Source organism: Gavialis gangeticus, unplaced genomic scaffold (assembly GCF_001723915.1).
Source record: "Gavialis gangeticus isolate Ggan-Ray unplaced genomic scaffold, GavGan_comp1, whole genome shotgun sequence".
Classification (NCBI taxonomy): Eukaryota; Metazoa; Chordata; order Crocodylia; family Gavialidae; genus Gavialis; species Gavialis gangeticus.
The window spans coordinates 98,968,900-98,982,069 of record NW_017729025.1 but is presented as its reverse complement, the minus strand read 5'-3'; the positions used below and the strand labels follow the sequence as shown (position 1 = coordinate 98,982,069).

Sequence of the window (13,170 nt, the reverse complement as noted above, 5' to 3'; positions counted from 1 at the left end):
TGGGAGCTCTCTTCTTGGTTAGCACCAACGACTGTCTTGCTGCTCCCCACCCCACACCTGAGACGAAGGGAGCTCTCTCTTACCCACACTGACACTGCTCTCAGCCTCAGAAAGTGAGTCTCTTCTCTAAGCCCCAAAACAGGCCTCTGGCTCCCTTAGCTGAAAATCTGGAGAGCATGAGGTCCTAGTATTCAGCGCTGGCAGCCTCTCCACTCTGGGAATTTGTTTCCTGTGAAGCTAGCAGGGAAGATGCATCCCCACACAAAACCAGTGGTAAATAGCATTTGGAAGAGTGCTGCCTTCTTTCCTGTGCACTTTTGGTACAGCTGATCCAGTATCAGTACTGGGACTTTCCCATTCACCTCCAGCTTAGGGTAGGAAGCCCTTTCGCAGGTCTCTGTTCTGGCTCCATGCACACACATTTAGATATGCACCCCCTGGCCACAGAGGCATCCACGGGGATTCCTTTGAACAGTGGGACTTCTGCCAAAGTGAGGAGACTGCTGTCATTGATCCTGTTGACCAAACCCACATCTCCACTTGACCTTATCACGCAGCTGGAGCTGGCCAGGGGCTATTGGCCTCCCTGCCCTCACTCTGATCTTCTGTCAGGCTCTTTGTCTCTATTCCCCTGATGCTGAGGCCTTGACTCCAGCTTCCAGGCCGGAAGCTGCTCTCTGGAGACCTCAGATGTCAGTCAAACGCCTTTTTAACTTCTGCAAGCCAGTGGGCTGGCGAGGCCTGCCACCTGCCGGACATGAGATAAGCTGCAGCTTGTTCCTCTGTTCCTCCCTTTTTGAGAAAAACAGCCAGGACTTAGAGGCAGCACTGTCAGCCCCAAGCATTCAAAAATCATGAGTCAGCGCTCCCCCCCCCCCGCCCCCCTCCCGCAATCATGGGACTGGCTTAAAAAACTTAATACTTTGCAAAATGAGAAACAGAATTCTTTTAATATTTGCTTTGTGGTTTTACTGAAACAGACCCCCCCCCCCCAATGAAATCTGAGATTGTTTTGTAATTGCCTGACTCCAGGCCCTGGGACTTCATGAAAAACCTAAACTATCACAAGACTTGCCATAATATCACAAGAGTTGGCAATAGTCCTGAAGAGAAAGTAGTGGGCAGTTGGCACAAAGGAAAGCTGGGTTCTCCTGGCTACAAAGCCCGAGATGCAGGATCAGAAGCCCACCCCAGATCTCTTTTCCAGACCAGCGAAGGGTTCTGCCTGTGGCAAGGGGTAGTAAAGACTGTGCGAGTGTGTGGTAGTTTTCAACAGGAAAGAGAGAACCTATTGTGTCCCAGCCAGTGTGGCTAAGGGAAAAAAATTATTTGCTCAGTTCAGCTCTATGCTTGTGCTTGGCTACAGCCTCTGCTGTCTTTGCCAAAAGAGAAACTGAAACATGATCTTTTAAAAAAAATCCTTCCTACCCCCTTTCCCTCCAGCCTGATGCACATTGGGATGTGAGTGAGGGTCTGGAATGTGCATCTTGCCTTGGGTACTGAGCCCAGTTGGGCGACCTGGCCTGCAGTCTGTTTTTGACTTTGGATGTAGAAGGGTCTCACTTACCCTTCTCTTCGCACAGTCAGGTTAAAGCAGAGGAGCAAAGGTGGCACCATGAGAAGTATCCTGCCCCCCTGGTCCCATCAGGTTCACATCCCCCGGTCCCATCCTGCCCCCACCCCGGTCCCATCAGTTTCACATCAGTTTCTTTGCTGCTCTCACTTCCATTTTTTGTCTGCTCCTTAGGCCCATCTGGTGGGAAGGTTTGAGAGCGCGGGGGGAGCACTTCTTATCCAGGGCAAAGCTATGATGCATAGTGGAGCCAGAGTTTTGTTTCCCTCAGTGATCCATGCCTTAGCATTATCCTATTCTTTTCGGTTATTTTTTTGTCCTAGGACTTTGCTCCAGCAGTTACAGAAGCTCCAGGCTCTGGTGACTGGGAAGGTCTCCAGACCTTATAAAATGGCTTCTACACAGACGGGGACCTGCCTAATGGTATGTGTTTTGTGTCCTTCATTCCCTATTGACCATGCTTCCTTGCCCATCATTCGCTTCCCAGAGACCCCAGGTGCTGTTCTGTCTTGCATGCCTTGCTGCTTGAGGCAACCCTTTCCAACTAATGGAGTCTGTGCCTCTGTCCAACAGAGAGAGGAGTTGCTTAGGCTTATTTATTTCCATGGAATAAAAAGGAAAACTTACCTGCACACATCTTCTCTAGGGATTATCGTTATCTTTCTTGATGCCCAGAAGAGCCTCTTTCCACCTTGGAGGCTCAATAGAAATACTGCCCTTCCAGATTTGACCAGGGTTCATCTAGCCCAGTATATCTTGTCCTACAGTGGCCAATTCTGGATGCTTAAGAGGTGGTGCAAGAAGCCCTGCAGTGGGCAGTTATTAAAATCAACTACTTACTGAGGAAGTTTCTTCTGAACCCCCCTCAGCTAGAGGTTGAGGCAGGGGCCAAAGCAAGAGGGTTTATGTCAGTAATTCAGTTTTAATCCCAACTTCTTTATGGATCCTCCCATTGTGCATAAACATCTAATTCTTTCTATAAATCCTGCTAAACGCTTAGCCACATGGAGAGCTTGTGGCAATGAGTCCTACAAGTTGTCTCTGTGCTGTGTTTAAAAAACAAAACAAAACCAACATTTCTTTTAAGCAGATTTAAATCTCTTGCCTCTGAATGTCATTGAATTCCCTTTTGTTCTGGTGTTATGAGAGAGGTTCAGCTGGAATATTTGCTTTACCCTCTCTGCACTGTTCATTACTTAACTCTAGTTTCTTCTATGTCTTCTCTCTGAAAAAGGCTAGCACTGGTTAATTTAATCTTCTGTCCTATGAAAGTGTCACTATACCTCTTACCACTTTCCTGTGAACCCCCTTCCATCTACTGTTTCTTTTTTGAGAGAGGGTAACCAGAAACGAGCAGTTTTCCAGGTGAGGGGACACCATTCCTTTTATACAATGGCATTATAATGTTGCAAACATTATATTTTATCTCATTCTTCAGGCAAACATTTTGTTTGCTTTTTGTTAACCATTGCACATTGAGTGCAAGTGTCATTGAGCTCTCGCAACAATACAGTTATAGTTAATTTTTAACATGACAAGATGTGTGAATAGTTCAAAGTATTCTTACACTCTACTGCGTGTAACTTGTGGTTGTCAACAACAAATGCAATTTGCTTCTGTGCTGCCTATTCATCTAACTTTGTTAAATCCCTCTGTAATTCCTCGTGGTCATATCTAGTTTTGACTAATCGAACTAATTGTTACCTCCCTATTTTGCAGATTGACATATTAAGTAATACTGGCTTTAATATGAAAGTTGAGGGCACCCCACTTTTAAACTTTGGCCATCATGAAAGTTGACTGTATATTCTTAGTCTCTGTTTTGCCTCATTGAAAGTGTTAGAACTCACCTCCCATCTTCTGACAGTAGACAGCAGCTGTCTGAAGACGTTCTTGTGAAGGATTTTCTCAAAGGCTTTTTGAATGTCTCACTATGTGTTTTCCTTTATCCACTACTTTTGCTGATGCTCATCAAGTTGGAATCAGCTGGAGAGACTATTTTATTTTCTTTGCAGATGTTTTTCTGATCTGTCCTTATCTTATTAGTAGGTTGAATGTTTATAATTTATTATTGATTCCTGTTTCTGATACAGAAGTAAGACTAGCTGGTTTGAAATTCTCAGCATGTCCCCCTCCCTTTCCTTCCCTACCAACACCTTTTTAAAGTTTTTAAAGTTGTTAGCTAGGGCATTTGCTACTCTCCAGTACTCCCTGTAGGGGAATATTTTTAATATATATATATTTTTTTTAATCAGCTACAACACTGTGTTACCTTTCTTTAGAGCTTCTAGGGGCAAGAGATCTGGGCCTGGTGACTCATTACTTCTTAATATATCAGAGTTTGTTCCAACACCTCAATCACTGACAATTATTCATCTTTATTACCTGGAAAGTGTCAGTCTGAGAGATTTCCGATGCAAAGGCATCATTTATCTTTTCAGCAATACCTGATCTGTCTTAGTTGTTCCCTTCATGCTATGGGAATCCAGCAGACATATTAGTTCTCTTGCAGGCTTCCTGTTTCTGAAGTATTTCAATAATTTGTTGTTTTGGGTTTTTTTTTCTATTTGGGGCTATGATCTCTTCAGACTTTCCCTTTAGCTTCCTAATTTCCATATCACATTTCACCTGCCTTACTTTAAGCTTCTCTGAACTGGCTTCTGCAGGATACCTCTCTGACTTCTTGAACCTTACTGCTTATCATTCTGAGTTACCATATTTTTTTTTTCTACCCTTCCCCAAATCCTGTTTTATTGAGGGTTCTGCCTGCCTTCTGTAACCATGATCACATGCTTAAGTATCCTTCATGTTTAATCTAGATGTTTTCAATTTCTTACTTTTCAGTTTAGGGCTTTTCCCTAACCCATTTTTCCCCCTTTTTGTAAAAGCGCTTTTTGTACAACTTAGCATCCCTGTGCAAATATGTGGTACCTGTCCACTCCTGTAATTATCTGGTGGCCATTACTATTTAGTGGCTCTGGTAAGCATTACTTCAAACCGAGTTGAAAATACTGTCCTCACTTGAGCTCTAGAATTTTCTGTTCCAAAAAATAGTTGCATATGGTATCAAGAAATTGCTTCCATAACTCTTATTTCATATAAACTACTCAAGTGTCACATTGTAGTAGAAATGATTCATTGTTACTGTCTGATTAGACTTTGTCACCTCTGATCTTTCTTGGCACTGGACACAGTCTGCTTTTTCTAAGCTGGAGGCAGGCAGTGTAACACTGTTTGTGTGTTTGTATTCTTACAACATGAGATTTGTGTCTATACAGGATGTAATGCATGTTCCTCCCACTCTGACTTGGTATCTCTCGTGCATTCTAGCAGCTCTTTAGGTACCTGCTAATCTCCAATCGGTCATGTAATCTGTCCTCCCATATAGTTTACAGACAGGAATTGCTATCGTTCATTGATTAATTGATTATTTTTTGACCTTCTATGATGTTGTAGTGATTCCAGTTATGTCACCATCTTCTCTGATCACCATGCACTTAAATTAACTTGTGGTCTTGTCACATTTAACATAGGCAGTAGAGGTTTTTTTCCTTTTGGCCACTTGTCTACTTTTATTCAGCTCCTCACTCTGACACTGGGTGAATCTATCCCCGGTGTCAAGCTGTCCCTGCTCTAGTTCCTGTGTCACTTCCGTCATAGCTTGTGATGAGGACAGAGGTCTGTTTTTTCCTGACTGAGCAGATGTGATCCTTGCCAGCTTTCCCCACCCCCTGTTTTAGACAACTCAATCCACTTTCTGTGCCAGGAGTCTGGCTCTGAGCTGGTTATGGTGGACTCCATCCTTTCTGTTTAGGCTCCATCTTCCCCAGAATATTCCCCAGTGTCTTTAACAGCCTCTCCTATCCACACCATGAGATGTGGAAATTGCCCCTGTCTTAATAGCCGTGGATGTGAAACAGGATATTTCAAAAACAGCAGCAGAAGAGTACCCCAGACTTACCCCCTTCTGATAATCTGATTAGCAGAGTGAATCCTTTGCATCTCTGTGCATTTTAAGTGACCCAGTTACCCATTGGACCAGATGACCTCCCAGTGCCTGCATGGCATGTGCAGGATCAGTACATTCCTTGTGGCTGGCTGCCCTGACTGCTTTATAACATTTTGCCCCCAGGTGCTGGTGCTCTGCTTTGTTCTGGTCCTGGGATCCATGATGCCATGTCTCCCTGAATTCTCCTCAGCATCACAGACCGTGAAAGCAACCCCAGCACCAGACATTTATACAACCAGTAAGAGTGAGTCTGACCATACATGTCTGTCTCGTCCTGAAGGGCTTCAACACTTCTTCTCCAGATAGCACCTTCTACTGTATGTGTTTCTCACAGTGGAGTCCCATCCATGCCTGCTGAGATTCTGGCAGGGAAAACTTCCTTGCAGCTGGTCCCCATCCATCCCTGCTGAGATTCTGGCAGCAGGAGCTTCCTTACAGCAGAGTCTGCTGATGACTGCTGGGGCTAAGGCAAGGGTTGGGGCTTCTTCACAGCTGAGACTTAAGTAGTGAGAGCATCCTGTGGGTACTGCTGTATTAATTCAAGCTGCTTCACAGCAGTGCCCTGCTCTTACCAGCTTGGATTCTCCATTTGCTGTGGCACCAAAACAGCATAGATGCCAAAGTACAAAAGATGAGAGAGAAAAATCAGGGCCTCATATCCAGGGTTGGCTGAGTGTATACTCAAGGGCAGTGTGTTTGTATACAAGCACTTGCCCCGGGCAACAGAGCTGGTGTGTATATGTTCATGGGCTACATATATGCACTAGTTTATTCATGGGCTACCACCTGCTGAGTGAGATTAGTGGGCATATGCCACTGAGACCTGGTCTTGTTCTTGGCATTTAGTGACTCCTTCCTCTTTGACAGTTCAGTCACGGAGCCTCCTGTTCTACGATGAGGGTGCTGGCTCTCTAGAGGAGAGCTACAGCTCCTTCCTACCTGTGGAGCATCCTGATGGCTGGGAGACTGACAAGGGGCAGTCTGAGGAGAGGAGGCCTCAAGAGCGCGTACTCGGCCACCTGGCAAGGACACATGAGACAGCCAAGTACCTAAGCAAGTCCCAGCTGGAGGGTCCAGACCAGAACCAGACTGATCCAACTCTCACTCACCTCAAAAAGCAGTTCCATGAAAGGTAAGCAGGTATCCCTAATGTTCCAGGGGTTCTGTCTCCAAACCAAAGTATGACTTAGGAGGGAAAGGGCCCAGCCCCTTCGATCCCAGTGAGGGGAGCTCTTTGACAAGAGGCTCACAGTTGGCAGAATAGGTGAGCTCCCTTCCTGACCCATTTTCCTGAGAGTGCATTGGTCAGGGACCTGTCTGTAGAGAACACAGAACCCAGTGGAGCTCCTCAGAGTAGATGAGAGAGGATGCAGTTACGCTGACATAACAACCAATGAACCTGAGAAGCTAAGGGGATCCCAGCATTTGCAGCAGGGTGGGAGTCTGTCCTGATTTAGAACCAGGAAAAAACCACATCACAAAAGTGTTCTTCTCCTTGTTTCCAGTGCAGATAGTGTGAGCACAAGCCACCAGTGAAAGACACATACATGTGTCTGGCCTCGCCTCTCCTCTCCTCTTGCTCCTCATTCTCCTAGGCCTGATGGGCAAATGCAGGGCATTGTGTGTAGGTATGGGGAGGGGAATAAAGGGAGAAGATGATAAAAAGTATCTTGAAGAGCACCCTCTGCCCCTGAACTGAAATAAAGGGAGGCATCAGATCAACCCTCCTGGGATTACAGCAAAAGTTGGGCTTAGTGGATGGGGAAGGAAAGGTTGCTCTCCCTAGGAATGGTTTGGAACAGTGCCCCTGGCTGAGAGAAAATGGTGAATGCACAGGGGGCTGCAGTAACAGCTGATCATCATCTTTTCCTTCCCCTAGGGAGAGAAGCTCCAGTGACTCAGCTGAATATTTGTAGCAGCTGCCGGACCTCAAGGCCTCGTCTGTCTGGATGCAGGATCCCCTCCTAGCTGAGTGATTGAGGAGACTTTGTGGGAGAGGACACTGCATTCAGATGCTCCCAAACTGGTCTTGGGTTCATCCTTCCCCTTCTTGCCTGTGCCCTCTTGTTAGTATGGAACACTCTGATGGGAGTCACAGTGACTGCCAAAACCCAGCTTGTGCCTGGCAAAGCCAGAGGAGAAAGCCCCTTTCTCTGCTGCAAGTGAACATTTGCCCAAAGGTGTGCATGTTCATTTGGGTCCTGGTCAGGAGGAGAGGGCATCTCTCAACAGCCTCCTTTATGAGGGGGCACTGCCCCATTTTGCTTCCCTTGGTCACATCAGATGCATCTGAAGGATAGAGGATGTCCTTGGCTTATTGCCCCAGTGGAGAGGCTCAGGGGATGGTAACTTTGGGGTTAGTCTTCTGGAGAGGTTGAGAGAATTTCCTCCTCACCCCCTCATTAATATTCTGCTGCCGCCTCTGAGAGAAGACCTAGTTCCTTCTTGATCTATTTTTCTGTCAGTGGATGTGCACGCTTAACTTCTAATCCTACCTGCTACAAAGAGCTGCGTGCAAATTTAGTGGGGGAGAGCTGCCAGACTGATTAAATAGATGTAGAATACAGCCTGCAGCTCCTGGGAAACCAGAGCTCCAAAAGACATAGTATCATTCCCCGCCCCCCCCGAACAACATAGACTGGCCCTGTGATTCTCCCACTTTCCATTCTAGAGACCACCCTATGAGAGAGTAAGACCACAAGACAAACTAACACCTGATAAACCCTCTTCTACTGATTATTGCTGGAAAATGCCTTTTTGTGATCCTCCAGAAAGCTCCTGGAGGTCTGTGACCAACAGACTGAGAATCACAGGCCCAGTGGCCCCTCCCTAAACCCAGCAATGTGGCAAAAGCTATTTGGGATGATGAAGTGGGAGCTCTCAGTAAAGGTCATCCAAGTGAGCTTGGGACACCTTCTCAGATGCTGGCACCAAAGTTACCAACCTCTCTCCACCTTTAATGCCAGGCTCTGCTGAGCTTGGTGTGTGGAAATTGCCTCATCTCTGTCTGTGTGCAAGAGGCCTCACTTCTAGTCTAGCCAGCCCCATGCTCTCAATCTCACATTAGCTCCCAGATACTAATTTTTGTCCCGGGAAAGGCCCCTCTCTAAAGATTTGCATGTCTCTTTGTTCTACCCCCCGCCACAACTGCCCCTTGCTGCAAGGCTTGTTCAGGACTCTAAGGCCTAACATCCAGTCTTGTCCAAGTTGCCCCACTTTTGTAAATAGGAGTCACTGTATCCCTGCTGGTTCTCTCACACCATGCTAGATACTTCTTTGATTCACTTATCTCAACCACCTACCCAAGCCCTTCTCAACACATTGCTGTAGTTCACTTCTTCCTCCCTCCTAGTCCCTCTGCAAGCCCTGAGATATTTCCACATTTGGGGGAGGAAGAGATGGGAAGGCCCTCACTGAGCGTTCCCTTGGGGGTTCCAAGTTGGGGGGCAGGGTGGGGACTGCCCTCACATCCCTCTCTCTTCTCCCCCATTTTTACATTTTGTCTCTGGAGTGACTTGTACCTAATCTGGAAACAGCCAGCCACAGCCACATTCCCATGGACACTGCTGATGGGATGGGGAAGAGGAAGATCCACAGAACAACTCTGCTTCACTCAGGGTCTGTCCAGGACCCATCAGTTGCTACATACCACTGCACTTTCCTCTCGCCACCTCACTCCAGCCCCAGCAAAAAGAACCACTGTCAGGTCTGGGCATCCCCTCTCCTCCCATTGCCACCCAGCTCTCCCCTTGCATAGCCTCAGGCATGGCCCCCAGTGACACCATTGTACAGAGACCAAGAGCAGAAATCGTTTGTACATAGTGAACCTTATTTTGTATTATTGCTGATCCCTTAAGATATTGTATTTTGGAGACTCTCAGATCCTATTTTCAATATTGTATTTTATTAAGAGTTAGAGCGGGCTTGGCCTCTATGAACTTCCTCTCTTTTGGCAGCTTTCTTTCCCCTTGTAGCCCAGCAGCTGCCTTTTCCTTCATTTGCCTCTCTTTTTTTGCCTCCCTTTCTTTCCCTCCTGTCTCTTGCTCTGCAGTCGCTTTGGAGAAGCAAAATAAAAAAAAAAAAAAGATGCAGCATCAGCACTTGGTGGATTGGTCCTTTCATTTTCTTGTTACCTTGCCAAAGCACATGGCCAGCATCATCCCTTAGAGGGTCTCAGGCTTCTGGAAAGTCCTGTTCTCCCTCTTCACACACAGCCTCTGAGCAGTGTGAACAAGTAGGCAGTCTCATTTGCCATTGTACCACAGCTTGCTTTTTGACTGTGGGCAAACTATAGTAACCAGATCCTAGTTTCCCTACCTGCAAATCATGAGTAATCCCTTCCTCCCAGGGCTGGGTGAGGATTCTGATAGAATATTCATAAGGGGCTGTGACAGCCTCTGGCAGGATGTTGCATTTATGCCCCTTGTCAGAGACATCTTCAGTAGCATTCTAGATGAAGGTTCCTTGCACTCAAATCCCCTTGTTAGGCATAAAAACAAAGAAATTACATTAAAAAAAGAAAAGAAATGATACTTGTATTTGGGCAAAAGTTAGGGCATATCTACCCTCCAGACGAGACTAAGGAGAGCCACAGTACAGCATGGCATGTGCACATTAACAGGTGTACCCAAAATGAGTGTAACAGAGCTTCTTCAGAGCAGCAGAGGGTACCTACCAGTAAGCACAACTGCAGCAAAGCTCATGGTGCCCATCCAGCACCCTCAGTCTAGGGTTGCCAGCCCTCCCAGATTGGCCAGGAGTCTACTGGAATCGACATCGTTTTCCCTGTGACTGTGGAAAGCAATCCGGGAGATTTTAATAGGATATTTTAAGAAAATAAATTTAATTAATGACTATGTCATGCTGGGGGGAAAAAACAATCTCCCAGAATAGCTTCAGTCAGAGTTGGCAACCCTACCTCAGTCTATTATCCTGTGTCTTGGGGAAGCCATTTATACCAGAGCAAAGCAGTACCTTTTGACCCCCCTGTGCATAAAACCCAATAGGAAATCAGGCCTTTCATTTTCTCGAGTGTTCCAGAGAGATTCATGACTACTTTAGGGAGTGATATGGCCCTTCCTGCAGCTGATAACTTGGGTCCTGCCTTTCATTTAGCCCCCTCTTGAAAACTTGATGGTGATGGAAAATTGTCTGCAAGCTGCAATGTCCTTCTGGTAGCAAGATGCCCAGAAACGTGGGCAGCATTCTAGTCATGGCCTCAGCATTGCTCCAGAGGGAGGGCTCCATGTCCTGTTTGCATCCAGGCCATTGTGACCCTACCTGAGCAGCCTCACATGGTTGTGATTCTTCCCTGAAGCATGTCACAGGCAGAAGGCTAGAGTGGTAAGGTTCGATGTTTGCACTTTGAGATTTTTCTGTGGAAGGACAAAGGATTGTTATTCTTTCTTGCATAGATCAAGTGCACCCATGTCACCCATTTAAGACAATGAAACTTGTTATTTACTAGCATTTTCTTCCCTGGGTTGTGGGGGACATGCAGAATGGACCCATTACCCACATAAGGTTGAGTGAGCTTCCATTTATGTATGTAGTAACCGACACAGGGCCTGTGCATGGTTACTGTCTGCCACAGGTTCTCTCCAAAGTCCCCTTGAAGGGAGAGGATGCTACCCCTCCTCTTCATGGTCCTAAATGCTAATGGTGAGACAAGAAAATGCGACTCTTTTTTGCCCTGCCCTTTGTGTCCTTGCCTGGTGCTACATGTCCTGGTCACTCAGTTCTACACATCTGAAGCAATGTCCACTCTAGGCTGGGTCTGGCAAGGTGTCTCACCAGAAGAAAAGATCTGGTGGGAAGCAGTCTGCTCAGATTCCTTATTCTGTGTTGTCTCCTTATATGCTTCTTTGTAAGTCTCCTGACTTACAGGACTGAGCTAGGCCTAAGGGGTGATTGGGGTAGTTTGGTCACTGATCCCTTGTCCAAACAAACAGCCCCTAACCACATGGTAGCATGAGAAATCCCACCCCTCTTCACCCCCATCTCACAATGTCACTTCTCCCTGCATCTTGTGGAAGTCCCACTAGGATGGGGCCTATGTTCATAATCTCTTTGAGCTTGTCACACAAACTATTCTAGTGCATCTTTGCCTGCTATTTGCACATATGAGCTGCCAAGGAAATGACCCAAGAACAGAGCTCTTAACAGGAGCATTTGGAAATTTCTAGCCCTTTTAAAACCGATGTTGCTGAGGAAGGCTGGAGTTCTTAGCTGACAGGAGCAAATTCCCCTTCACCTTGAAAAATCATCTGAGTTTCATAGCTTGCAGATTAAGCTGCTCGAGGTCTTTAAAACATTTGTTTCTGGACCTTTTGATCATTGCTAGACCTCCCAGCCAACTGCAGGGTTTAACTCAGCAATTAACTGTAGTAGAACAAGGAACTCTAACACAGTGAGAAGGTCTTTGTTTACAAGCCACCTGCAGCTACACTCCATTAGATTCAATTTCCTGCCTATTCCACCTGACAAGTGCCTCAGACTTGGCCACCCAGAATGCTGCAGGCCTTAGAGGTTCAGTAACCAAGGGGCAATTACAGCCTCATACCCCGCCACCCCCCAGCTCAAGGCTAATTGATAATGGCAGTCAGCTGGTCAGGCTCCCTGTACTCCAGTCTGCTTAAACATCCTACCTCAAACCTAAAGCTGCAGGCACCACTTAAAATCATGTTTTATCTTTCTAACCAGGTGGCCAATATGGTGTCTTCAGGTTGCCAGAGCTGGAGCATTTTCCTTGGGATAGTCCTGCCCTAGGGTTTTAGCAAGCATGTGAAGAGAGTCTAAGTGCACACAATCAAGCCCCCTGAAGTTTTATACTACCTGTCCTGCCAGAAATGTATAGGCAAGTGGCAGGACCAGCCCAGATAGTATCTGTGCTGTCTCTTCCCATTCCTATTTCATAGATGCTAGGGTCAGAAGGGATCTCAACAGATCATCAAGTCCAACCCCTGCCTAGACAGGAAAGAGTGCTGGGGTCAGATGACCCCAGCCAGATGCCCATCCACTCCTGCCTTTCCTCAGATGCCTATCCTCAGCCTTGCTCATAGATACAGCAGCTGCCAACAAGCAGAAAGCCAGCCTGACTCAGCAATGCTCTTGTCAATGGGATCAGGTGACTGGTGCCTCCTGAGTCTGAGGGGGGCACAATTTGTGGGTGGGCCAAAAGCACCATATCCATTCCTATACTTCTGTGCTGTGGCTTAGTGCCCCCCACCAACACGCCGCCAGCATGTGTGGCAAAAAAACTGCCCCATCCCGTGCAGTGCCAAGTTTGGGGCCAATCTCAGGGAGGGCCACTTTCCCTGCCCTGTGTCCCCTCTACCAGTCTCCTGTGGATGGGGAAGAAAGGAGAGGAGATCTTCAGACCTTGTCTTGTCCCCGAGCACACCCATCCTCCCAGCAGCATTTATTATCTGTCTTTAAAGGCTGTTTGCTTGGGGAGTCTCATGTTAGAGCTGCTTTCTGCTGAAGGCCAAGGTAGGCTTACTTCCCTCAGGGAAGCTACAGGATACAGCAAGTTGCACAATTTTCACTCCCACACTTTGACCTGACTGGTTCTGTTCTCCTTCAGCTG

The 13,170-nt window shown here is 46.8% G+C and overlaps 1 protein-coding gene across 1 annotated transcript in view; it reads left to right on the top strand.

Annotated features, from left to right (window-relative positions):
* Positions 1–7,686, top strand: part of CREB3L1 (cAMP responsive element binding protein 3 like 1) — a 74,013-nt gene extending 66,327 nt beyond the window's left edge. The window contains exons 9-12 of the mRNA XM_019519303.1: positions 1,897–1,996; positions 5,706–5,826; positions 6,450–6,714; positions 7,462–7,686. Coding sequence (XP_019374848.1) covers positions 1,897–1,996; positions 5,706–5,826; positions 6,450–6,714; positions 7,462–7,498 — 523 coding nt within the window. The 3' untranslated portion in view covers positions 7,499–7,686. The remainder of the gene's footprint in view (positions 1–1,896; positions 1,997–5,705; positions 5,827–6,449; positions 6,715–7,461) is intronic.
* The last annotated feature ends 5,484 nt before the right edge of the window (positions 7,687–13,170 follow it).